Consider the following 24444-nt stretch of genomic DNA (forward strand, 5'->3'; position numbering starts at 1 on the left):
AACATGGAGTTAGGAATTGGGGAGTCTTTTATTAAAAATCCAGTAGAAAAGAAATGCACAACTTACCACATTTACAAAATGAAATATAAATTTATGATTAACTTGTAAAGAATTGTATGTATACACATGATGGTATTAACAAAATTATAAGTGTTATTTATAATCATTTTCATCATCATCATCACTTTGGCTTTTCTTCCCTACCAGGCTACATTGAGAACAAACTTCCTTTAAAACTAAATTATTACAGGGGAGCATTTAGAATCTGTCCATAGGAAGCATGCACTACTCTTGGGCTTTGTTTCTGGCTCTCTGGAACTTTACAGATTGTTTTTAGGACTGCTCAAACCCAGCAGGCAAGATTGTTCCCCTAAGTGCAAGACATTAGCTCTAAATAAAGTACATTTGAAAACTGTATTGCCATGGAATAAAAAGGTTCATTTGGGTTCTTGTTCCTTTGTACAAGTCACACATCTGGAAACTAAGGCAAATGAATCATGCTTTAATTTGATCACAAAAGACCACAGCCCTCAATACCCTCTGCATTCAGACACTGATTTATCCGAGTCATTGGGTATCCAGTTCCTGCATAAAGCTGAGGTGGAGAAGTGATATTCTGAGAAGCTGGTAGAAGGCTACACAGCAGTCTCTTTCTCCTTGCTTTCCTAGGTGGTCTTCTTCCTCATACAGAGTTACCTGGCTTCATATCTACAGAAAGGTCAGTTCTCAAGGGACCCGTCCCATGTTGATTGTAATTCAGTAGCCCCATCCACTGAGAGATCAAGGAGTGGCAGGTGTTTGGCGACAGCCAGGCAAAATGTGAGAGCTGCTTTGGCAGCCGCACTTTCCCTCAGTCCTTTCCCCAACTATTGTTTCTCTCTTCTCTGCCCACATAAGTGTCTTAAAATAAAATCACATTACTGTTAACAAAATCCTATCATGCAATGCCTTTGCACTCCTCTAAAGTAGATGAGGTGCCCAGTACAATTGCCTTTCTGCAGATGAGATGTTCAAGTTTGGCAAGGTAAAGCCTCGGATCCTGGACAAGAACTTGAGCATGACTCCAACTGAGGGTGACTTCCATGCACTTCAAAAAGGCTGAGGCTGTCAAAGAGTCCCCCATTGTTGTCCTAGCAGTACCATTCCACGTGCTCCGTACTAAGTCCCAAATCACAATTTCCTAATGCCCCCTGCCCCCAAATCTTTTCATTTTTATCTTGTTGCTTAAAGTTTGGCAAACCCCTCTGCCTTCAGATTCATAGTGTAGGTTATTATAATAATTTTCCAATTCAAAGTAGGTGAAATTGCATTGGTAGTTAATTTTCTTGGTTCCACACAACCATAGCTCTGATGTGAAGTCACACGGTATATTTAATTTGAACTATCTTTTCGAGAGGAGTTTGAATCATCTCATGTCACGCCGGGGAAGACCCTCAGACTCCCAGGCTTCCTTCTCTGGGTGTTTACTGCCACTCCTGGAAAAATTCATCCTGTAATGTGACTTGGCCCCCTTGTGCAGGCTACTTGGTGGAAGTGTAAACCTTGGCCGTTCCTGACTCTAGGCACACGGGGGCGCAAGACCGCAGCAGCTGCCGAAAAGGCGGCGAGGCGACGCTCTTGCCTTGAGGACGCAGACGTGACCACGTCCTGAGAGCCAAGCTTTGGGACTGGAAAGTGAGGCTCTCACGTGACCAGCGTAGGGCAGCTGCCTAGGAAACGCGGCGCGGGTAGGGGATGCTCCGGGACACCATGCTGTGCACCAGAAGGTTGGGCGGCCTTACAGCCCGGGTATCGGCTCTGCTGCCAGGGCGATCGCGCCTGGGAGGCTTCAGAGTCGGGCTCCAGGCCCGAAGGGTCAGCACCGGCTGGTCTCCAGTGGGTACCGCATTCAATGTCAAGCCCCAGGGCTTCCGCCTGGACCTGTTTGGAGAGCGCCGGGTGAGCGACGCGGGCGAGGGCTCTCCTTGTTTACTGGGATAAGCTGGCCCTCTTCTCCGTGGGGAGCGGATGAGGACAAATTTTGCGGGGTCGAGAGGAGATGGGCAGAGAACCCACGTCATACAGGAAGTTGTTTGCGCGCTTGGTGACCTGCTGGTCATCTCTCTTAGGGTCTGGATTAAAGGGGGCGGGGCGGTTTTTAGTAGTCCCCTCACCAAAGTTTGGGTCCTAGGACCTATCTCTGTGTGAACCCCTTGCTCCACGAAAAGTTAAAATAGTTCATCTTGCAAGTGAATTCCGCCCCTCTGGTGCCATCCTCTCCTCACACTGAGCCCAGCACCTACTAAATTCACTTTTGCTCCAACCCTGCACTTGTGCTCAAGAGGCCTCGCCCTGTGAGTTCACATTCGGTGACACGTATTCCTTTTGCAAGGACACACATGCCTTCAGTTCTGTCATTAGTAATTGATGCATGAAACTCCATTAACTTTTTTCAAAGCTTTGGGCTCTCTTGTTGTTTTGTGTGTGTGTGTGTGTGTGTGTGTGTGTGTGTGTAAAAAAAGCTGTTGAAAAGAAGTTAATTTCCTACGGTGCGGTGGAGTTCACATTGATTTCTTCCTTCAGGAAATTACTGATTGAATTCTTTGGTTTCTATTAATTTCTATATCCCTGCTGCCCAGTATGGTGTCTGGCTTCAGTAGTCAATAATATTTGTTGAATGGCTGAATTAAAGGTGAATGGAAGGCAGGTTTAAAGGGACTTACCCGATGCCTGTTCTACTTTACTTTTGTGGATTTTGTCAGTTTTAGGTTTTACTTTTGCCTTTATTATTTTTTTTATTATGCCATTAACTTTTATACAAAGTGGAGTATAGAATATTGTTGCAGTAAATTTAGTGATGTTTTTATTTTATTTTATCTCCTTAATTAGCTTTGTCTATTTTCAAATTTTTGCATGAAATGTGCCACATTAACTTCCATACAAGAAAATAAAAATGTTGATATTAACAATTGGTGTGCGGAGAACTACCTGTAAGTTCTGAGCAGAAAGAAGTGAAGCGTAAGGTTGATTTGGGGTGGATGAAATAGAACTAATTTTAGCTTTGTTTTCTTTTGTACCTCATGATTTTAAGTACTGAAACCAGATTTTCAAATTTATGAATTAGTTTTTGACTGGAAAAAAAAAGTTTGTTTAGTTTTTTTGTATTACCATAACTTGTAGTCTGAGATTTAGAATTCCCAAGGGTAGCATGAAGAGGTGTACATGGAAGTAAAACTAGCCTGTGCTTGACTCAAATGAAATCAGTATAAAGATAAAGTTTATATAAGGTTCTGATTCTACTCTGTCTCCAACTATTTTTATTTTCTTTAATTTCTTAATATCATTTGAAAAGAGGTCAACAACTTCGCTTGCTTTCTTATAGAAACAGTAGGCCTTACCAGGCCTGAAAGTTTTACCTCCTGTTATTTCCCAAAATTGTCATGTTAAGCATCTGCAAAGTTTATTTACAAAGTTCAGCATGTGCTACATTAACTTGATTCATTCCAGTTCCCTATGGGCACTATGTTGGGCAGCTGGTTAAAATGATGAAGGGCAGGGCTCTGCCTCTAGAGAGCTTGACTTCTAAGGAGAGAAGACTTTCAAACAAATGAATTGCTATACAGAAGTATGGAGAAAGTGTGGGCTTTAGAGGTGTAGGGAACCCATTCAACTTTTGATTTTCCCAAAATTAATTAGTAACCTCAACCTTTTACTTCACCTCTTAAGTCTGTCTCCTTATCTGTAAACAGTTAGTGGTAGTTTCTGCTCTGGAATTGTGTCATTTAAGTGAGAGACTTGTATAAAGTACACAGTTCACTGTTAGGCATGAAGTAGATAAAGTAGATGTGTACTTTCCCTCACTGCCATCCTGAGTGCTAAAATAAGTGTAGTTGAACTGGTCCAAAAATAAGATTGTTCCCATTACATTAGTGATTTTTGTCTTTATAAAGATATTTAAATGCTTTTGGAAACTATAAAATTTGCTGCAAGTTTCAGCCTATGACTTGGTTTAAAAGTCTTTCTGAAATATCTGTGTGCTTGATTAATCAACTCATTGTTCCTAATTTGTAATTGTGGAATAATTGGGGTTTTGTACTGGACCTCACTAGATGCCAGACAGTGTTTAAAGGACTTATATATATTTTCTAACCTAGTACCTGTATGCATGCTGTGAGATATGTATTGTCATCCCCATTGTGCTTAAAGAGAAAATTTAGGCCTAGGAGGAGAAAGAAGCTGGCCAAATCACACAGCTAGTAATGACTATAGCTAACATCTATCATATCTTATCTGTATGCCAGGTACTCTTAAAATGTTTTTTGATTTTTGTAACCACTTTATTAGTTAGATTCTGTAGTAGTGGCATAGCTTGATTTTTAACCCATATTTTAATTGATATTTTTTATAAATAATTTAAAAATGAAGAAAAATTACACTCTTAAAACATGGAATAATGTGAAAGTGATTCTGTGATCACAGATATAATCTATACCCGTGGTCAGCAAACTGCGGCTCGTGAGCCACTGCAGCTTTTTGGCCCCTTGAGTGTGGCTCTTCCACAAAATATCACGTCCTGGGCGAGTCTATTTTGAAGAAGTGGCATTAGAAGAAGTTTAAGTTTAAAAAATTTGGCTCTGAAAAGAAATTTCAATCGTTGTACTGTTGATATTTGGATCTGTTGACTAATGAGTTTGCCGACCACTGATCTATACTAATAAAAGGGTAATATGCTAATTAGACCAGGTCAACTGGACATCTTCCAGGTGTCCGGTCCGCCTTCCAGACAAAGCTGTGGTGGCAGGGGCTGAGGCAGAGGCAGTTAGGGGCAATCAGGCCAGCAGGGGAGGGCAGTTAGGGGCGATCAGGCCGGCAGGCAGAGGGGTTAGGGGCGATCAGGCAGGGAGGCAGATTGGTTTGGGGCAATCAGGCAGGCAGGCAGGCAGGTGAATGGTTAGGAACCAGGTGTCCCAGATTGCGAGAGGGATGTCTGACTGCCGGTTTAGGCATGATCCCACAGGGATTGGGCCTAAACAGGCAGTTGAACAACCTCCGAGGGATCCCACTTTGCAGAAGGTGCAGGCTGGGCTGAGGGACCCCCACTCTGGTGCACCTGGCCTCTAGTAATCATATAATAGACCAACAAAACCCAAGATTTTCTTTATGAAAAATAGTATTTATACATACCAAAAAGTAATATTTTTGGTAATAAATTGGAAATACTCGTTGAATTTCAGGGTCTTTTTGGAGTTCCTGAGCTCAGTGCCCCAGAAGGATTTCGTATCACACAAGAAAACGCCTTGAGAAAGACAGATTTGCTGGTGGCGCGTGCGTGTTCCACTCCACCTGGGCCACAGACTGTGCTCATCTTTGACGAGCTCTCTGATGCCTTGTGCAGAGTGGCTGACTTGGTAAGATTTGGTGTTAAGACTTGTAACTCCCTTTCTAAAATTCAAAGTTTATTTGGTTTAATATTAGACTGAAAGGTTAAAAATGTCTGAACTATTTGACAGCTGTTATGTATAATTTGTTATAGTGAAATATGTCATTAAGAATGGGGAAAATGTGTAGGAAATTGTGATATTTAGAACTTGTAGTTTAACATGTATATTTAAGAAAATATGTAATAAAAGAATGTAATATGTAATAAAAGAATGATCACTCACATGTCAAAGTTTTTTTGTATGACCAGGATTCTTTTTTTAAAATCATTTAAAATTCTTTTTCAATTACAGTTGACATAGATATTATATTAGTTTCAGGTGTATACCCCAGTGATTAGCTTAAGTGATCATCCTGAAAAATCTCATACCTATCTGACACCATACATAGTTATTAGAATATTATTAACTATAATCTCTATGCTATGCTTTACATCCCCAAGACTACACTATAACTAATTTGTATTTGTACTCCTTAATCCCTTCACCTTCTTCACCCATCCTCCTAATCTCCCTCCCATCTAGCAGCCATCAAAATATTCTCTTTCTATGAGTCTGTTTCTGTTCTGCTTGTTTGTTTATGTTGGATTTTTAGATTCAATTGTTGATAGGTATATATTTATTGCCATTTTATTGTTTATATTTTGTATCTTTTTTCTTCTTCTTAAAGAAGACTTTAATACTTCATGTAATACTGATTTGGTGGTGATGAACTCCTTTAGCTTTTTCTTGTCTTTATCTGACCTTTAATTCTAAGTGATAGCTTTGCTGGGTAGAGTAATCTTGGTTATAGGTCTTTAGTTTTTATCACTTTGAATATTTCTTGCCTCTCCCTCTGGCCTGCAAAGTTTCTATTGAGAAATCAGCTACATCTTATGGGCACTCCCTTGCTGCTTTTCCCTTGCTGCCTTTGAGATTTCCTATTTATCTTTAACCTTTTGCATTTTAATAATGATGTGTCGTGGTGTCAGCCTCTTTGGATTCATTTTGTTTGGGACTCTATGTGCTTCTTTGACTTGTATGTCTATTTCTTTCACCAGGTAAGGGAAGTTTTCTGTCATTATTTTTTCAAATAGATTTTCAATTTCTTGTTCTCTCTCTTCTTCTTGGCACCCCATGATGTGAATGTTGGTATGCTTGAAGTTGTCCCAGAGGCTCCTTACACTATTTTCATATTTTTGTATTCTTTTCTCTTTTTGCTGTTCTGATTGGGTATTTTTTTGCTTCATCATATTCCAAATTGCTGATTTGATTCTCAGCGTCCTCTACTCTTCTGTTGATTCCCTTTAAATTATTCTTCATTTCAGTTTGTGTATGCTTAATTTCTGATTGGCCCTTTTTTATGTTGTTGATGTGCTCACTAAGTTCCTTGAAGTTCTCAAAGCTCTTGAAGTTCTCAGTAAGTTCCTTGACCATCCTTATAAACATTGTTTTGAACTCTGTATCTGGTAATTTGCTTGCTTCCATTTCATTTCATTCTTTTTTCTGGAGTTGTTTTCTGTGTTTTCTTCATTTGCAACATGTTTCTTTGTCTTGGCATTTTGGCTGCTTCCCTGTATTTGGTTCTATGTATTAAGTAGAGCTGCTATGTCTTCTGGATTTGGTAGAGTGCCCAGTGGCTTAGCTTCCCCAGTCACTTGAGCTGGGCACTCCAGGTGCACCCCTGTGTAGGCTATGTACACTGTCCTGTTGTAGTTGAGCCTTGATTGCTGGAAGAGATTGACAGCCAGACCAGTCGGCTGCAGCTACAGTGGAAGAGCTGCTGTGCATGAGCCGACCCTAGGAGCAGGACTTGCTTCATTGGGACTTTGATTGTGTCATTCATGGAGGTGGTAGGGTTGTAATCTGATATGGTCTGAAGCTGACCACCAGGTTCACTGGCTCTGGGGCCTCCTGGGAGATGCAAAGTCAGCTACTGCGTGTGCCCTGACTGGGGGCGTCCGGCACAAGCTACAGTGATCTGCAGATGTCTGCTACTTGTGTTGGGCTTGAAGGTTCCCAGGAGAGGTCAAGCTGTGAACCAGTCATATGTAAAAGCCACTGGACACAGCTTGGGTGGGCCTGCAAATTGGGTGGGATGGGGTCTCAGGGAATCACCAGGATTGGGCAAACAGTGTGAGCCAGGTTAATGGAGTCTTAGGTATGGTGCCTGCCTGTGGGCTCTGTGTGGGGAGAGAACTCAGCAAAGGAACAATGGCCTCTTCTAGCACTTTTGTCTGGGAGAAAGCTGCCCCACCAGCTGTTGTCCTGATGCCAGACAATTTAGTTCCTCCCCATATGTCCCTGGTTCCTTTCAAGCTGTTGCCCCAGTGCTGGAGCTCAGAGTGAGTGAGTCCGAGTAAGTCTGTGCACAGGCCCTTTTATAGGACTGGCTGGGATTCCAGCAGCCTCCGTCTTTCTCAGCCAAAAACCTTGCTGGTTTTTACAGCTTGAAGATATGGGGACTTCTCTTTCAGGCACTGGATACCTGGGCTGAAGGGTCTGGTGTGGGGCTGGGACCCCTAGTCCTCAGAGGGAACCTCTGCAGCCAAGATATACCTCCCAATTAAAAAACTGCCACACGTGTTTGGGACCAGCCCATTCCATGCCTTCACCCTTCTTACCAGTCTTGATGTGGCTTCTTTAATTCCCTAGTTGTAGGACTTCACTCAACCAGATTTTAGGCGGTTCTGAGTGATGTTTGTTCTGTAGTTTAGTTGTAATTTTGATGTGGTTGTAGGAGGAGGCAAGTACCATGTTTACCTACATTGCCATCTTACATGACCAAGATTCATTCTTTATGAAAACTTCTACCAAAATTTTAATAAAAATTTATGTTTGTTTACAATAAAATTAATCTTATAAAAAAGTTTTTATAAACCTTTTAAGGAATGCATTTTGTAATTAAAAGTAAGGTTTTAACATCAAACTGATTATATTAAAATTTTTTTTCTTAATATTTTGAAGTTGAAATAGAAGTGTACCTAGGTTTCTTCAAGCACAAAACCCATTGCTGAGCAGAAGGCATGATTTTGTCAGCCCAAGAGAATCATATCTTGATTAGTCATATCAATGAAGGTGATTATAGTGGTGTACATGATGCAAAATCGTGATCACTCATGCTGCTGTCTACTTAATATTGGATTGTATATAGCTCTTCCTTCACATTCATTTAACATTGAGCCAGGCTTTGTAATAGGCACTAGAAATATAGTCATGATTAAGACAGAACCAATCTCTGATCTCATGGAGCATTATAGTGTTAACTTGTTTTTAAATCTCACTAAGCACGAGCCTGTGATAACCACTTTACCTGGATTAATTGATTTAACCTTCTCACCATATCTAATTTTCAGATGAGGAAAGAAAGGCACTAAGCGGTTAAATGATGTGTCCAAGATCAACTAGCCAGTAAGGAGAAGTTGGGCTTTGAGTCCAGGTAGTCTGGTTGAAGAGCTCATGTTCTTACCTGCTGTTCTATACCCTCATGGGGGCTGGTTGGCTGCTTAGATCTGATGAAACCTTACCCGTAGAGGTTGGAAAGTTGGTTAGCCTTCTCATAATTTAAAAAACAAGTATTTATTTATTTATTTATTGTAAAAATTATCATATAGTAAAATTGACTTCTTGAGGGGAGGGTGGTACAGTTCTATGAATTTAACTCATTTTTCATGTAGCCACCACCACAGAGTATGAAAATACTCTATCACTCCAAAAAAGCTCCCTTTAATAATTACACCATCACCCCCACCTTTTACCCCTGGCAACTACCGTTCTACATCTTTATATTTTGTCTTTTCTAAAATGTCTGGTAATTGGAATCATATATGCCTTTTGAGGTTGACTTCTTTCACCCAATTTAAACCTTCTTCATTTTTCCCCCTGAAATTCTTTATTTTCCCATACATCTAAATTGAGCAGTAACACCTTTCAGATCATCATACAATCACAGTAAACTTCCTAGTTTTAAGGAAGTTGATAAAATATTTTGAAGGGTTTTTTTTTTTAGGAGTGAAGTGAGATACGTTGTGAGCCCCTGGTTGTCAGGTCTCAGTTTTAATGGATCTTGGTTCTTTCTGTTCCTTTAGTAAGTGTATGCTAGTGCTTTGAATGATGTAAATTATGTGAGATGTATTGCCAAAAAGGAGGTCTCCCTTCCCTGCTGAATTATATCACTGAAATCTGAAAAAAGTGTCAGTGATTTTCACAATGTGTAATCGACTATTGGCTTTTGATGTAAAAATCTCAGGACTCACTGTTTATTTGTTGTCTTTGCCTTCATCTTAATTAAGCAGTGTTCTAGGTCTTTTTCCACCTTTTTGCTTTTGCTCTTTGTTAAAAGATTTTAACTTCTCTGCCCCATAGATTGTCCTATTTGTGAAGGTTTTTATATTTATGAAGTCTAATAGCACATTAAAAACTAATATATGTCTTTGGGGAAAAATTTCAAAGAATCTTCTTCCTTTTTGAATTTTTAAGATTTTACTTGCCAGTAAATTTAATACCGTTACAAGACAGTGATTTTAAAAACTGTATTTTCTACCAAGTGGTCATTTTGCTTTATTTTTCTTTTTTAATACCCTTGCTGTGTAACAGTATGGTTTCTTTCTTCACTACTACAAATGAGTTTTTAGATGTATGCTAGTGTTTTAAGTTTTAATATCAATTATAAATTCTGCAACATGTAAATTGACAATTTATACAATATATTGTTAATTTTACGTAGCTCAGTTTTCAGGTGTTTTAATACTGTTATTATTTTATCAAAAGTTGTATATAACTATGGATTTAAATGTTTTTTATTAAAAAGTATTTAATAATAAAATTAAGAAATTTTACTTGTGATCTTATTTTGTTATATGTCATACATGTCTTCTTGGAGGATAAAGGAAAAATAGTGTAGTATTTTGTTTTATTCCTGCTTTTTTGCAATGTACTGCAATTAAAATGAAAATTAAAATCTAGTTTTACATGATTTTTTATTAAAAAAAGAATTCTAGCTCAGTTTGATTCTAAGGTCAATATAGCAGCCTTTCAGCAGTGGTAGCTGTGTGCTCTTTAGATTAGGTCCAGGAATTCATACTTACTATAAGGGCTATAAAGAAAGAATATGCCTTTGTTTTCTGCACAAAGGCTAGAATGTCTTGAAACTGTATTATGTGTCAATTAAAAAGGAAAAAAGGAAAAGTAAGAGTTGTTCTCTGAATCCAGGTTAACATGTGAGAACCATATTGTAGATGAGTTTTATTAGGAAGTCTTAGAATATGTGAACAAGAATCTGCTTGTTTGAACTCTAGAATTGGGAAGAATTCAGTTGGTATGCATTTATATTAGAAGGAGAAAGACTTTCCTAAAAGAAAGTTAGTAAAAATATTAAAATCTTTGGGCTGAAACAAGCTTGGTTCCAAGGAATAACAGAATAATATTCAGAAAGAAGCTGCTTTGCCCTACTAGTTAGGAAAATTTTAGTAATGGAAATGCATAGGTCAAGCCAAATGGCACATTTAAAACTAGGTTTTTCATTTTCCCCTTAGATCTTGGAAGAAAGCTTCCCATCAAATTCCCTTTTGGTTTTGTTTTTTTTTCTCTTCATTAGGCTGATTTTGTGAAAATTGCTCACCCTGAGCCAGCATTCAGAGAGGCAGCAGAAGAAGCTTGTAGAAGTATTGGCACCGTGGTAGAAAAGTATGTTCTCTTCCCCCTTCGTTACAGTATTGGGTGACAGTTTTTTGGATTTGTGCTCTAGGAAATGTATACATGGGGCTTGTCCCTCCCTAGCAGGGTGGGGGATAGTATGTTGTGAATATTGCACAGCTGCCAAGGGTGATGGGCAATGGGGTGGGCCCAGGGGGTAGGCAACTGCTCTCATCTTCCCTGCACAAACAGTGTGACTTTAGGCTAGTTATTTGTCATTTAGTTTCCTTGTTTGTAAATGGGGAAATAAAATGATTTGCCTCTGAGAGTTGTGATGAAAATCCTATCTAATAAAAGAGTAATATGCAAATTGACCATCACTCCAAGACACAAGATGGCCACCCCCATGTGGTCAAAGATGACTGCCCCCATGTGGACACTAGATGGCCACTAAAAGATGGTCTGCAGGGGAGGGCAGTTGTGGGTGACCAGGCCAGCAAGGGAGGATAGTTGGGGGGGAACCAGCCCTGCAGGGGAGGGCAGTTGTGGGGGGACCCAGGCCTGCAGGGGAGGGCAGTTGGAGGGGGACCAGGCCTGCAGGGGAGGGCAGTTGGGGGAGACCAGGCCTGCAAGGTAGGGCAATTGAGGGGGACCAGGCCTGCAGGGGAGGGCAGTTGTGGGCGATCAGGCCAGCAGGGAGGGCAGTTAGGGGTGACCAGGCCAGCAGAGGAGGGCAGTTGGAAAAGATCATGTCTGCAGGGGAGGGCAGTTGTGGGCGATCAGGCCAGCAAGGAGGGAAGTTAGGGGTGACCGGGCCAGCAGAGGAGGGCAGTTGGAGGAGATCATGTCTGCAGGGGAGGGCAGTTGTGGGCGATCAGGCCAGCAGAGGAGGGCAGTTAGGGGTGACCAGGCTGGCAGGGGAGGGCAGTTAGGGGCAATTGGGCCGGCCAGGGAGCATTTAGGCATCGACCAGGTTGGCAGGGGAGTGGTTAGGGGGTGATCAGGCTGGCAGGCAGAAGCCGTTACAGGCAATCAGGCAGAGGCAGGTGAACGGTTGGGAGCCAGCAGTCCTGAATTGTGAGAGGGATGTCCGACCGCCCGTTTAGGGGTCCCAGATTGGAGAGGGTGCAGGCTGGCCTGAGGGACCCCCCCGTTCACAAATTTCATGCACCAGGCCTCTAGTAAAATAATAAAAGTGCTCATAAAGGTGTCAGGACTATAGCAAACCTCCAATATCCTTATTATCATTGGTTAAATTAAGTCAGTTTTTTTAGTATTTCACTGTTCAGCTGGAGTTTAGACTGTCATGTAATTAAACTGTTGTGTTGATGGCTCTGGACCACAGGGCAAGAAGCCAACATTATCTCTACACAGTGACCTTGTAGTTCCTGTGGATTTGGAATTAGACATGTCTAGAGAGCTAATAAAACTATCTGGGAGGCAGGCTGAGACTATGATGAAGTGACTTATTTAAAGTTATTTTGAGGTAAGCCATCTCTGAGAGCTCCAAGCAGCTTGTTAAAATAACTTGGAGGTGGACAGTGCCGTATTAAAAAACACTTAGGTGCATGATGCCATGCCAGAAAGCCAGAAAGTGTCTAAGCTACTGAGAGCACTGTGCTCACCAGGCATGAATTCACAACCAAATAATCAGGGCCAGTCAGCCCGGGAAGACTTCCACAAAGCAGAATCTGGATGAGGAGTAGGGCGAGTGTGGAGGTGACTTCTCCAGTTCAACAAGGCTTCCTGGAGGACCTGACACTTCAGGGTGTGCTGCTGCTGCTTTCCCCACTGAGCATTGTGGGATCTCTTTGGGACAAGATATGTCATTTTTTTTGTTATTGCCTTGAAAATCAAATTGTTGAATGGGATAAATCTGGTCCCTGCAAATTCCAGACACTGAGCATGAAGAAGGGGCTGAAATTGGGGTCTCCTTGGGAGAGAGTATAGCCTAGGGAAAGGCCCCAAGAAATGAGTCAGAGCCAAAGCCGGCGTTGCCTGCTTGAGGTGCCCTGATTCTGTCTGGTATAATAGACTTGTGCTCTTATTTGTCTGGGAGGACAACAGGGAACCCTATTGGTTGTGAAGTGATGTTAAGAGTGTCTGTTCAAAGTCTTCACTTCCACTGGACAATGTTTCAGTCTTTTGTTCTTCATGACACTCCTCTGCTGCCCTGAGACCAGCCCAGGAACCTAAAAGTAAAGTCACCAATCAATTCATAGCCTTCACTAGACCTTGATTTTTTTATTCTCACCGAGTGCTGTGGCTCATTTTCTCTTTTGGTCTATCTGAGTCATATCTTAACTAACTGCTTCAGTTAATCTGTGAAAAATATGATGCATGTGTAGAATTGACTTATTTTTCAGTAGTGGAATAAAAGCCTATAAGTAGGTGTGTTTGTTTAGAATTAATGCTGGGTATAGACTAAAGTATAGGTATTACTGATATATGAGGATCTTATGACCTAAGACACATGTGGGAGATTTGCTCAAACTTCTGAAGAAGGTACAATGCAGGCTACCTGGTCCCTGCAAATTCCAGACACAGCATGAAGAAGGGGCTGAAATTGGGGTCTCCTTGGGAGAGAGTATAGGCCCCAAGATATGAGTCAGAGCCAAAGCTGGCGTTGCCTGCTTGAGGTGCCCTGATTCTGTCTGCCCTTTTGACCTGGACTAGCTCCTTAGGTGTGCAAGCTTAGAGGAGATGGACAACCAACCACGGTTTTCTCCTGGTTTCCTGGGATGGATGCCTGGAGCGGGAGAGGAGGTGATGTATCTGCCTTTGTTGAGTGTTTTTTGATTGGAGGTTACTAACTCGGTTCCCTTGGCGTTCAGGGTAGCACATGAGAATGGTTCAACAGAAATCCTTTGATTTATTAAAAACTGCAGGATTTTCATTGTGACCTGACTGGAGATCCTGACCATCCAGGAGTCTCTGAGTAGGAATTGGCAGATGGTTTTTATAATCTGGCCCTTCCCTGAGGGGAACAGTAGGCAGGAGGCACATTGTGCCTAGAACCAGCTCACTATTTAGCAGAGTGTTAGGGCTTCTTGGCATCCAGGGAAGGACTCAAGACCTGAAGGTGGTACTGTGGGGTTGGGTTGAGAGCAGTACTCAGGTAGGGGACAGCCAAGGGCAGGCTGACAGGCTACCTAACAATATCTAGGGGGAGTGTGTGCTGTACACACATCTCATTTAACTTTTAGGGTGACCTGAGGTCTAAGTAACTGAAGGGTTAAAATTACTTGCCCAAGGTCACAGCATAGTACTAGGGCCTGAGTGTGTGGCTCTGTTTGAGTTCTCCTCATAGTGTGGGCCTGTCATTCTCATCTAGGTGAGCAAAGGTAGCCCAGTGTCTAGAGTACTCAGTTCATAACTACAAAATTTTTGTGCTCCCTTCCATTCTCACACCTCTTGTGACTCCAGAACAGATGGCTGTTGCATACTAGTATTGCTAATGGACTGGTTCTCAATGGCAGTGGGGTCAAATCACCGGTAACCACATTCCTTCCCTCCCCTCTTTCCTCTCTGCTCTCCGGGCTCCAGCTGCTGACTGACTTTAAATTTATCCTTTTACCGCCCAAAACAGTTTGTATTTTAACACTTCACCCAACTGACTCCTTGTCAATACATTAAATATGGTTATGCTATTCTTAGTCCAAATGAAGAAACAAAACAATCCTCAATCCTTTGGCCTCTGACATTAGAATCTGACATCCTTCTCTTGATGTAAAATAAAAAAGTAGGTATTAGAAAATCATTTAATATTTTTATTTGTAATTTTTATAGGTTGAATACAAATGTGGAATTATACCAAAGCCTGCAAAAATTACTAGCTGATAAAAAACTCATGGAGTCCCTTGATCCAGAAACCAGGTACTCATTTCCTTGCATTTATTATGATTGTGGCTGTAGAGGATAGACTAGAAGACTCCTCCTGGGTATCTCTCTATCACACCCCCCTGTGTCTGGAGTGTTTCTCCACAGGTATCGCTACATGATTCCTGCACTTCCTTTAGGACTCCACTCAAATGCTGTCTCCTCTAAGAACTTTGTATGAGATCATATGCTTAATCCCCTTTGTTTTTCTTCTTAGTCCTAATCACTTCCAATACTAACTTATTTGTTTGTTAATTTGTTTATCATTTTTCTATCTCACTATACTGGAAGTTCCTTGAGAATAAGAATCTGGTTTGTTTTGTTCACTGCTGTATCCTTGGCACCTACAACACTCATGCCCTATAGTATGTGTCTAACCAATTAATGAATACCTATAAACTGTTGATAATTACATTTAGCTTCATGCTTAAAGTTCCATAATTGATATCACCAGAAGATATTAGCAAATTGATTTTATTTACTGGTAGATGTCAAAACCCTTGAAATGATTTGCTGTGGTTCACTAGATTATATTTGTTAATCTGAATTGAAAAGGCCTCATTTCTAACTTAATACATAAAAATATTTGATATTGGACTTTGGATATCATTTCTTTGCTCAAATTTATTTGCTATAAAATAAGTGTTGTAGGGTTTGTCATTAACCCACCTAGGTATTTTTTGTGTCATAGCACAGATATTAACATTTTTTCTTACCTGTTTGTACTTATCTACTTTTTGTTTATGGGACACTTTCTTCCTTTGACTCCTTGATTTCTCCCTCCTCCTGCTTCCTTCTCTCCTTTCTGTCTCCACATGTGGCTTGTGACTTCCTTCAAGTGAAGCCCTACCCAACAGGGATAATGGGAACTTGTGTTAATTTGGTATGTGAGTAATGTGATGTATGAGTAGCATAATAAGGTTGTGTTGGGGGATGCTTTTACCTGATTGCCTGGTATGCAGATGTTTATTTGGTCCTACTGCACATTGATCCTATGCTCAGTATACTAGTAAAGCTAACTATACCATCAGAATAGTTTGTCTTTACTATAATTGTATTGTATTTAGCATTATATTGCCTTATTAGCAAAACAAGTAAAAGTTAAATGACTGCTAATTTTGCCAGATTTATTCTTAGCTGGTACTGACAACAGCAGGTAATTCATAATATGACTTTAAATTTCTTTAAAAAATTATTTATTGAATTTAGAGACATGGAAAGGGATGGAGGAAATAGAGAGAAACACACACACACGAGAGAGAGAGAAAGAGAAATAGAAGTTTGTTGTTCCACTTATTTATGCATTCACTGATGGATTCTTGTATGTGCCCTGACCAGGGATTCCATAACCTTGGTGTATTGTGATGACACTCTAACCAACTAAGTACCCAGACAGGTCGATAATTTAACTTTAATAAAAATTGACTTTTCCATATTTAGTGATTAAAAGTTGTAGTGGACTCGCATACCATTTTAGATATAAAATATTTGTGTTAATAAAATACATACCACATTTCTGGATGTTACTGAAAATTCCAAAAGGACCTTTTAACCAAAACAGCCTGGTACTGGCAGAAGAATAGGCCTATAGATCAATGGAACAGAACAGAGACCCCAGAAAGTGACCCACATCATCCTGGTCAACTAATATTTGACAAAGGAGACAAGAACATACAATGAGGTAAAGACAGTCTCAAATGGTATTGGGAAAATTGCGCAGGTACTTGTAAAAAATGAAGCTAGAACACCAACTTAACCATATACAAGAATAAACTAAAAATTTAGAAGAAAACATAGGCAGCAAAATCTCAGACATATCACGTAGCAGAATTTTCACTGATACATCTCTTAGGGCAAGGGAAACAAAGGAGAAAATAAACACATGGAATCAAAAAGCTTTTGCACAGCAAAAGAAACCATCATCAGAATGAAAAAGGAACCCACTGAATGGGAGAACATATTTGCCAATGACACATCTGATAAGGGGTTAATTTCCAAAATATATAAAGAATTCATATAGCTCAACAAAAGGATGACAAGTAACCCTATTAAAAAATGGTCACAGGACCTGAATAAACACTTCTCCAAAAAGGACATACAGATGGCCAATAGACATATGAAAAAATGCTCAGCATCACTATCAGAGAGATGCAAATTAAAACTACAATGGGGTATCACTTCACATGGGCCAGAATGGCTACCATCAATAAATCAACAAACAAGTTGATTGGCGAGGATGTGGAAAAAAGGGAATGATAGTACATTTCTGGTGGGAATGCAGATTGGTGCAGCCACTATGAAAAACAGTATGGAATTTAGTAAAAAATGATTAAAATGGAACTAATGTTTGACTAATGTCCCACTTCTAGGAATATATCCTAAAAACAATAAAACACCAATCAGAAAGAATATATGCCCCATGTTCACAGTAGCATTTACAATAGCTTACTAAGATCTGGAAACAGCCCAAGTGCCCATCAGTAGATGAGTGGATAAAAAAGCTGTGGTACATTTACACAATGGAATACTATGCAACCATAAAAAAGAAGAGTCTCTTATCTTTTGTGACAGTACGGATTGCCCTGGTGAATATTATGCTGAGTGAAATAAGCCAGTCAAAGAAAGACAAATATCAAATGATCTCATTTATAAATGGAATCTAATGAATGAAATAAACTAATTAACAAAAGATGTCCAGAGGCATGGAGTCATAGAACAGATTGACATATGTCAGGGGAGGGGCAGGAGGAAACAAGAAGAGATTTACCAAAGAACTTACATACATACTAGAGGCCTGTTGCACGATATTCATGCAAGAATAGGCCTTCCTTCCCCTGGTTTTGCTCCCGGCCGCGTGGGAGTCCTCAAGTCTCCGCTCCCGGGCCACCTGGGAGCTGCCAAGTCCTTGCTCCCGGCCAGAGCACCACTCCTGTAGATCCCTCCACCTCCCTTCCTTCCCCTCATAGCAGGCGTCCCGCCCACCCAGATGCTCCGTGCCTGCATATGCAAATTAACCTTCCATGTTTGTCTGGTTAATTTGCATACTCACTCCTGATTGGCTCTGGGCATAGCGGAGATATGGTCAATTTACATGTTTGTCTATTATTAAGTAAGATTAGAGGCCCAGTGCATGAATTTGTGCACCAGTGGGGGTCTCTAGTTCTGGCCTGTGGAATCAGGCCAAAACCAGCTTTCCAACATCCCCTGAGGGGTCCCAGATTGCGAGAGGGCACAGGCCAGGCTGAAGGACCTCACTGATGCATGATCAGGCCTGGAAGGGACGTGGGAGGTTGGCCAGCTGGGTAGAGACCGTGGGAGGGCTCCAGGGCACGTCTGGCCCATCTCGCTCAGTCCCGATCAGCCACATCCCAGCAGCAAGCTAACCTACCTGTCAGAGCGCCTTCCCCGGTGGTCAGTGCACGTCACAGCAACTGGTCAACCAACTGTCTGCCCCCTGGTGGTCAGTGCACATCATAACGAGTGATTGAGTGGCCTTAGCATATCATTAGTATACTAGAGGCCCGATGCACAAAGATTTGTGCAAGAATGGGCCTTCCGCCCTAACTGGTTTGGCTCAGTGGATGGAGCGTCGGCCTGCGGACTGAAGGGTCCCAGGTTCGATTCCGGTCAAGGGCATGTACCTTGGTTGCGGGCACATCCCCAATAGGAGGTGTGCAGGAGGCGGCTGATCGATGTTTCTCATCGATGTTTCTAACTCTCTATCCCTATCTCTTCCTCTCTGTAAAAAATCAATAAAATATATTTAAAAAAAAAAAAAAAAAAAAGAATGGGCCTTCCTTCCCCTGGCTGCCGGCACTGCTTTGCTACAGCCTGGAGCCGCCTTTCTGCCTTCCCATGCTGACCAGAGGCCCTGAGCTGCTGGGTTGGTGTGGAACGCCTGCGTCGTCGCCATGGTGACAGCACAAGTGTCCCTCTCCGCTCTCGGCCCTCGGAGCCTGCGTATGCAAATTAACCCACCATCTTTGTTGGGTTAATCTGCATACTCCAGATTGGCTGGTGGGCATCATGAAGGTATGGTCAATTTGCATTTTACTTTTTTATTAGTGTAGATTATGCTTTGATTGGTTGAATGGACGACTGGACATTTAGCATATTAGGCTTTTATTATATAGGATGTGCATAACCAATGAACATAAACAAAAGTGTGGTGAAGGCCTGGGTGGGGCAGGGAGTGGGAGGAGGGGAGAAACTGAGGGACGTCTATAATACTGTCAATAATAATTTAAAAAATTCCAGTAAGGCTTTTTAAATAACAAAATGATAAATGTATTAGGAAAAATAAACTGGGTAGAATATTGCTGTTCTAGAAAGGAAAGATAACTTGGAAGTGGGAGGAAACAAGAATTTGAATAATTACTGAAACTCACAGTGCTTGTACATTCTCAAAAGTATTGGCTAGCACTTAGAAGAACCTTTTATATAGTAAAATCTAAGACAATCGCTAAACAAAGAATTATAGATTTAATAAAATATCTTGTCATAGCAAGTTAGTGTCTAGAAGAAATAATTTAAATTGAGTAGGTCATCATCTTATACTTAGATGTATTCCTTGAAATACTAGTTCTATTCAAAAGTATTTCCAGAAGAGTCCCATTGGTCAGTAAGTTTGGAAATCTGACATACTGTATTTTTCCTCTTGGAGAAGCCTAACCATAAAGAAACCTATTTTACTAGGGGTTTTCCAAAACCATGAAGATATTTGTTGTATGTAAAGACTATAAAAAAATGCATTCTCCAGAAAATATAATGGAGGAAAGATACCATTCACAAGAGCAATAAAAGTTGTAACGCACCTTGGAATACTCAGGAAAGCAGAGTACAGAGCCTCAACACACACATAACTGGGAAGCATGAAAGATGATCGCGAAACATACAGTATTTTTAGATAAGAAAGAAAACTCAGTAATGTTCTCTACTGGTCTGTAAGTTTAATGCTGTCCAATTTATATCTAAGGGAGATGTTTTTGTTGTTACTTAAAATGATTTTGAAGTCATAGATCATACATATGCCAAAATAGGCAGAAAACATTTGGTAAAATACCAAAAGGGAATGTGTATCAGATAAGACATATTATTAAAAATACTAGAGGGGGGTACCTCAGCCTGGCCTGTGCCCTCTTGCAATCCGAGACCCTTCGAGGGATGTCGGATAGCTGGTTTTGGCCCAATCCCTGCAGGCCTGATCCAGACAGGAGGGAGCCTAATCCCACAGGCCTGATCCCTGCAGGCCTGATCCAGATAGGAGGGATCCCAATCCTGTGGGTTGAGTATCTGTTCCCTGGTGGTAAGTGCGGAGCATAGTGACCAGTCGACCGGTCGTTTGGTCACTTAGGCTTTTATATATATACTAGAGGCCTGATGCACGAAGATTCGTGCAAGAATGGGCCTTCCTTCCCCTGGCTGCTGTTACTGCCTTCGCTCCGGCCGGAGCCGCCTTTTCGCTCCAGCCTGGAGCTGCCTTTCCGCCTTCCCACGGTGCCTAGAGGCCCGGAGCAGCTGGGGCGGTGTGGAACACCTGCGTCACGCCCACAGCTGCTCGGCGCCTGTGTATGCAAATTAACACACCATCTTTGTTGGGTTCATTTGCATACTCCTGATTGGCTGGTGGGCATCACGAAGGTACGGTCGATTTGCATCTTACTCTTTTATTAGTGTAGATATAGATTGTATTTGAAAGGGCATTATACTTATAGAATAGTAAATTAGATCAATGAAAAATAGATACATTTTAGACTCAGACACAAATATATATAAAACTATTTAGTATGTGATAGCAGTGTCATATTTACATTTGTAGGGAAAAGACTTGGTTTTTAGTAAATGATGTTAGGTCAATGGATAGCTATTTTTGGGGAAAAATAGATTACTTAAAATTGAAGTTTGTTTTTTTTTTTTTTAAGAAATCATAAATGTACTGAAAATCTTAGGATGTGGAAGGTCTTTCTTCTCATGATACCAAAGTCAGACCACAAAAGGAAAGATTTATTTGATTATATTAAAACTGCAAACTTTTGCCCTGGCTGGTGTCACTTGGTTGGGCGTGGTCTTGTGTATGGATAGGTTGCCTGTTCAATTTCTGGTCAGGGCACATGCCCAGGCTTCGGGCTACATACCCAGTAGGGTAAACATGTCAAACTTGAGGTCCATGGTCCATATGCAGCCCACAACGAATATTTTTTGTGGCCCAGCCAATATAACGGTATGTAAGAAACATTTTAATGAAAATCTCGTAACTTAATTTTTATAATATCCTGTTACACATAAACAAACTACAATGTTCACTAATGACTGAGTATTATAATCGTGTTGCATTCATTTCCCTATGCACCTTATGCGCAGACTCACCATTTCTCTCCACTAATACTAGCAGCGAATATTTTAGCAGCTGATTGCCACGTCATTAGTCTTGGTCTGACTTATTTGGTGTGTTCAATCCTATCTAATAAAGAGGGAATATGCTAATTGACCCTCACACTGTTACAAAGATGGAGGTGCCCACAACCAATAAGGAGGGAATATGCTAATGGACTGTCATGCCCTCAAAGATGGTGATGCCCATGGCCACAAGATGGCGGCGCCCAGTCCCCGCAGCCCCCAGCAAAGATGGAAGTGCCTACAGCCAATAAGGAGGGAATATGCTAATTGACTGCCCCACCCTCAAAGATGGCAGTTCCCACAGCCAATTAGGAGGGAATATGCTAATTGACTGCCCCGCCCTCAAAGATGGCAGTTCCCACAGCCAATAAGGAGGGAATATGCTCATTGACTGCCCTGCCATCAAAGATGGAGATGCCCACAGCCAATAAGGAGGGAATATGCTAATTGACTGCCACACCCTCAAAGATGGCGGCACCCACAGCCAATAATGAGGGAATATCAAAGATGGCAGCGCACACAGCCACAATATGGCAGCGCCCAGTCCCCCCAGCCCTGCCAGGGCAGCAGGCGTGTGGCAAGGCTGGGCCCACACCCAGGCAGGCCCAGCCACTCCACACGCCTGCTTCTGGAGTCCTCCAGTTCCCTCAGCCCCCCAGCCACCCATGGCCAGCCCGAGGCACAGGCAAGCCTTGGATGGAGGCTGCCCAGATAATGCCTGAGGCACAGGCAAGCCTCAGATGTTGGCTGCCCAGCCGCCCAGGGCCACCCAAGGCTCAGGTAACCAGGGCTGGCCGAGGCTTGCGCTGCTGGCAGTGGCAGCAGCAGAGGTGTGATGGGGGCATCGCCTTCCCCTGATCGTCGGGTCGCCTCTTGCCCCTGAGGGCTCCCGGACTCTGAGAGGGGGCAGGCCAGCTGAGGGACCCCCACTCCAGTGCATGAATTTTCATGCACGAGGCTTTTAGTAGAAAATATTTTGCTTTCGGAGAACAAGAAAAATAGGTTTATTTGCATTATACTTATTAATTTGTGCAGTTATTCAGTATCTGGTAAGTTAATATTCAAGAAAAAATATTAATTTTTATTAAAATGTATTATTTTATGTTAACAATTACTCATTTGTTTCAGCCCTTTGTATTCAGCATGTCTCTATCGAAATAAACCTACGTTTCTATGAAAATTGAAACTTTTGTTTTTTTGTGGCCCACATAAACTTAAACCTTGTTTATTTGACCCGTGTTAGCCTTTGAATTTGACATGCTTGCAGTAGGGGATGTGCAGGAGGCAGTCATTCGATGTTTATGCTCACACATAGATGTTTCTCTTCCTCTCCCTCTCTCCTTAAAAGTCAGTTTAAAAATATTAAAAAAAAAAAACTGGGACAAATGTTACATAATAAAGGGTTAATGTACTTCCTCTGTTGAAAGGCTTTGCAAATTATTTTTTAGAAAAGGAAAAAGAGAGCCCGGCTGGTGTGGCTCAGTGGTTGAGTGTCGAACTGTGAACCAGGAGGTCACAGTTCAATTCCGGTCAGGGCACATGCCCGGGTTTTGGGCTGGATCCCCAGTATGGGTGTGCAGGAGGCAGCCGGTCAATGATTCTCTCTCATCATTGATGTTTCTATCGCTCTTCCTCTCCCTTCCTCTATGAAATCAATAAAAACATATTTTAAATTTTTTTCCCTTTCCCTTAGTTCCTATATAAGAAAAAAAAAAGGAAAAGAGGAATAGTGAACCCCTTTATAGAAAAAAATGGGTAAAGGATTCTTTTTTGTGAAACTCATTTCACAGGAATTTTAGCCTCCCTGTTAGACTCTCCATTGGATAGTGGCTCATAGCTTCTCCAAGAGGAATTTAAAAAGTACTTCAAAAGATTATTCTGAGGTTTAAAGGCAATAATTAATGTAAAATGCTTTGTCAGTTATCTGGCACATAGTAACCATTAAATAATTGAGTACTACCACTATTACAGAAAGGTAGAATAAAGCTAAGAGCCCATCAGTTAACAATGTAGAAACAGAATAAGAATCATGTTTTACAGCAATCGGAAAGGATATATGCACCCCTATGTTCATAGCAGCACAGTTTACAATAGCTAAGATCTGGAAACAGCCTAGGTGCCCGTCAGCAGATGACTGGATCAGAAAACTATGGTACATCTACACAATGGAATACTATGCTGCCATAAAAAAGAAGGAATTATTGCCACTTGTAGGAACCTGGATGGAATTAGAGAACATTATGCTAAGTGAAATAAGCCAGTCAATGAAAGAAAAATACCACATGATCTCACTCATTTGTGGATAATAAAAAACATTATAAACTGATGAACAAAAAGATAGATGCGGGGGCGGTAAAGCATCAGGCAGACTGTCAAATTACAGGAATGTTAGGGAGAGGTGTGGGAAATGGGAGATCAACCGAGGGACTTGTATGCATGCATATGGGAATAACCAATGGATGCAAAACGTTGGGGGGTGAGGGCATGTATGGGAGTTGGGTGTGTGGGGGGGCAATGGTAAGATATGTACACATATAATACTTTAATAAAAAATATGTTAAAAAAAAAGACTTTATGAATGCCCAAAGAAAACAGCAAAAGTATTAGATGTCTCACCAGCCATTATTTTTGTGGATTTGAAATGGCAACTTAAACAAAGGTTTATACAAGAGCTTATAGTTAGAAGAAGAGTAAGAGTCTTGAAAAATAATTCCATGGTTTTGCAAACACTTGAGTGACACATTAGACAGAACATGACCAAATTTATTTATTTTTTTAAAATGTATTTTATTGATTTTTTACAGAGAGGAAGGGAGAGGGATAGAGAGTCAGAAACATCGATGAGAGAGAAACATCGATCAGCTGCCTCCTGCACACCCCCCACTGGAGATGTGCCCGCAACCAAGGTACATGCCCTTGACCAGAATCGAACCTGGGACCCTTCAGTCCGCAGGCCGACGCTCTATCCACTGAGCCAAACCGGTCACGGCTATTTGTTTTGTTTTGTTTGAAGTATTACAAATAGTAGTACATATGTCTCCTTTTTTTTCCCCAGTGACCTCCCCCCGGCCTCCCCTACCCTCCAGTACATGCCTTTACCTGCCCGCCCCCCCCACCCCAGTGTCTTATATCCATTGGT

General features: G+C 41.4%; 1 protein-coding gene across 2 annotated transcripts in view; it reads left to right on the plus strand.

Moving 5' to 3' along the window:
* The first annotated feature begins 1641 nt into the window (after nt 1-1641).
* The window catches only part of MIPEP (mitochondrial intermediate peptidase), a 254686-nt gene continuing 231883 nt past the window's right edge, over nt 1642-24444 (plus strand). For both annotated transcript variants that reach the window (XR_013960117.1, XM_080659928.1), the window contains exons 1-4: nt 1642-1938; nt 5214-5387; nt 10993-11081; nt 14820-14906. Coding sequence is in view for 1 of the 2 variants with exons in the window: in XM_080659928.1 (XP_080516054.1) it covers nt 1735-1938; nt 5214-5387; nt 10993-11081; nt 14820-14906 (554 nt within the window). In the remaining variant the exon portion in view is untranslated. The remainder of the gene's footprint in view (nt 1939-5213; nt 5388-10992; nt 11082-14819; nt 14907-24444) is intronic.

The sequence above is a fragment of the Plecotus auritus genome (assembly GCF_963455305.1).
Source record: "Plecotus auritus genome assembly, chromosome: 3".
Taxonomy (NCBI): domain Eukaryota; kingdom Metazoa; phylum Chordata; class Mammalia; order Chiroptera; family Vespertilionidae; genus Plecotus; species Plecotus auritus.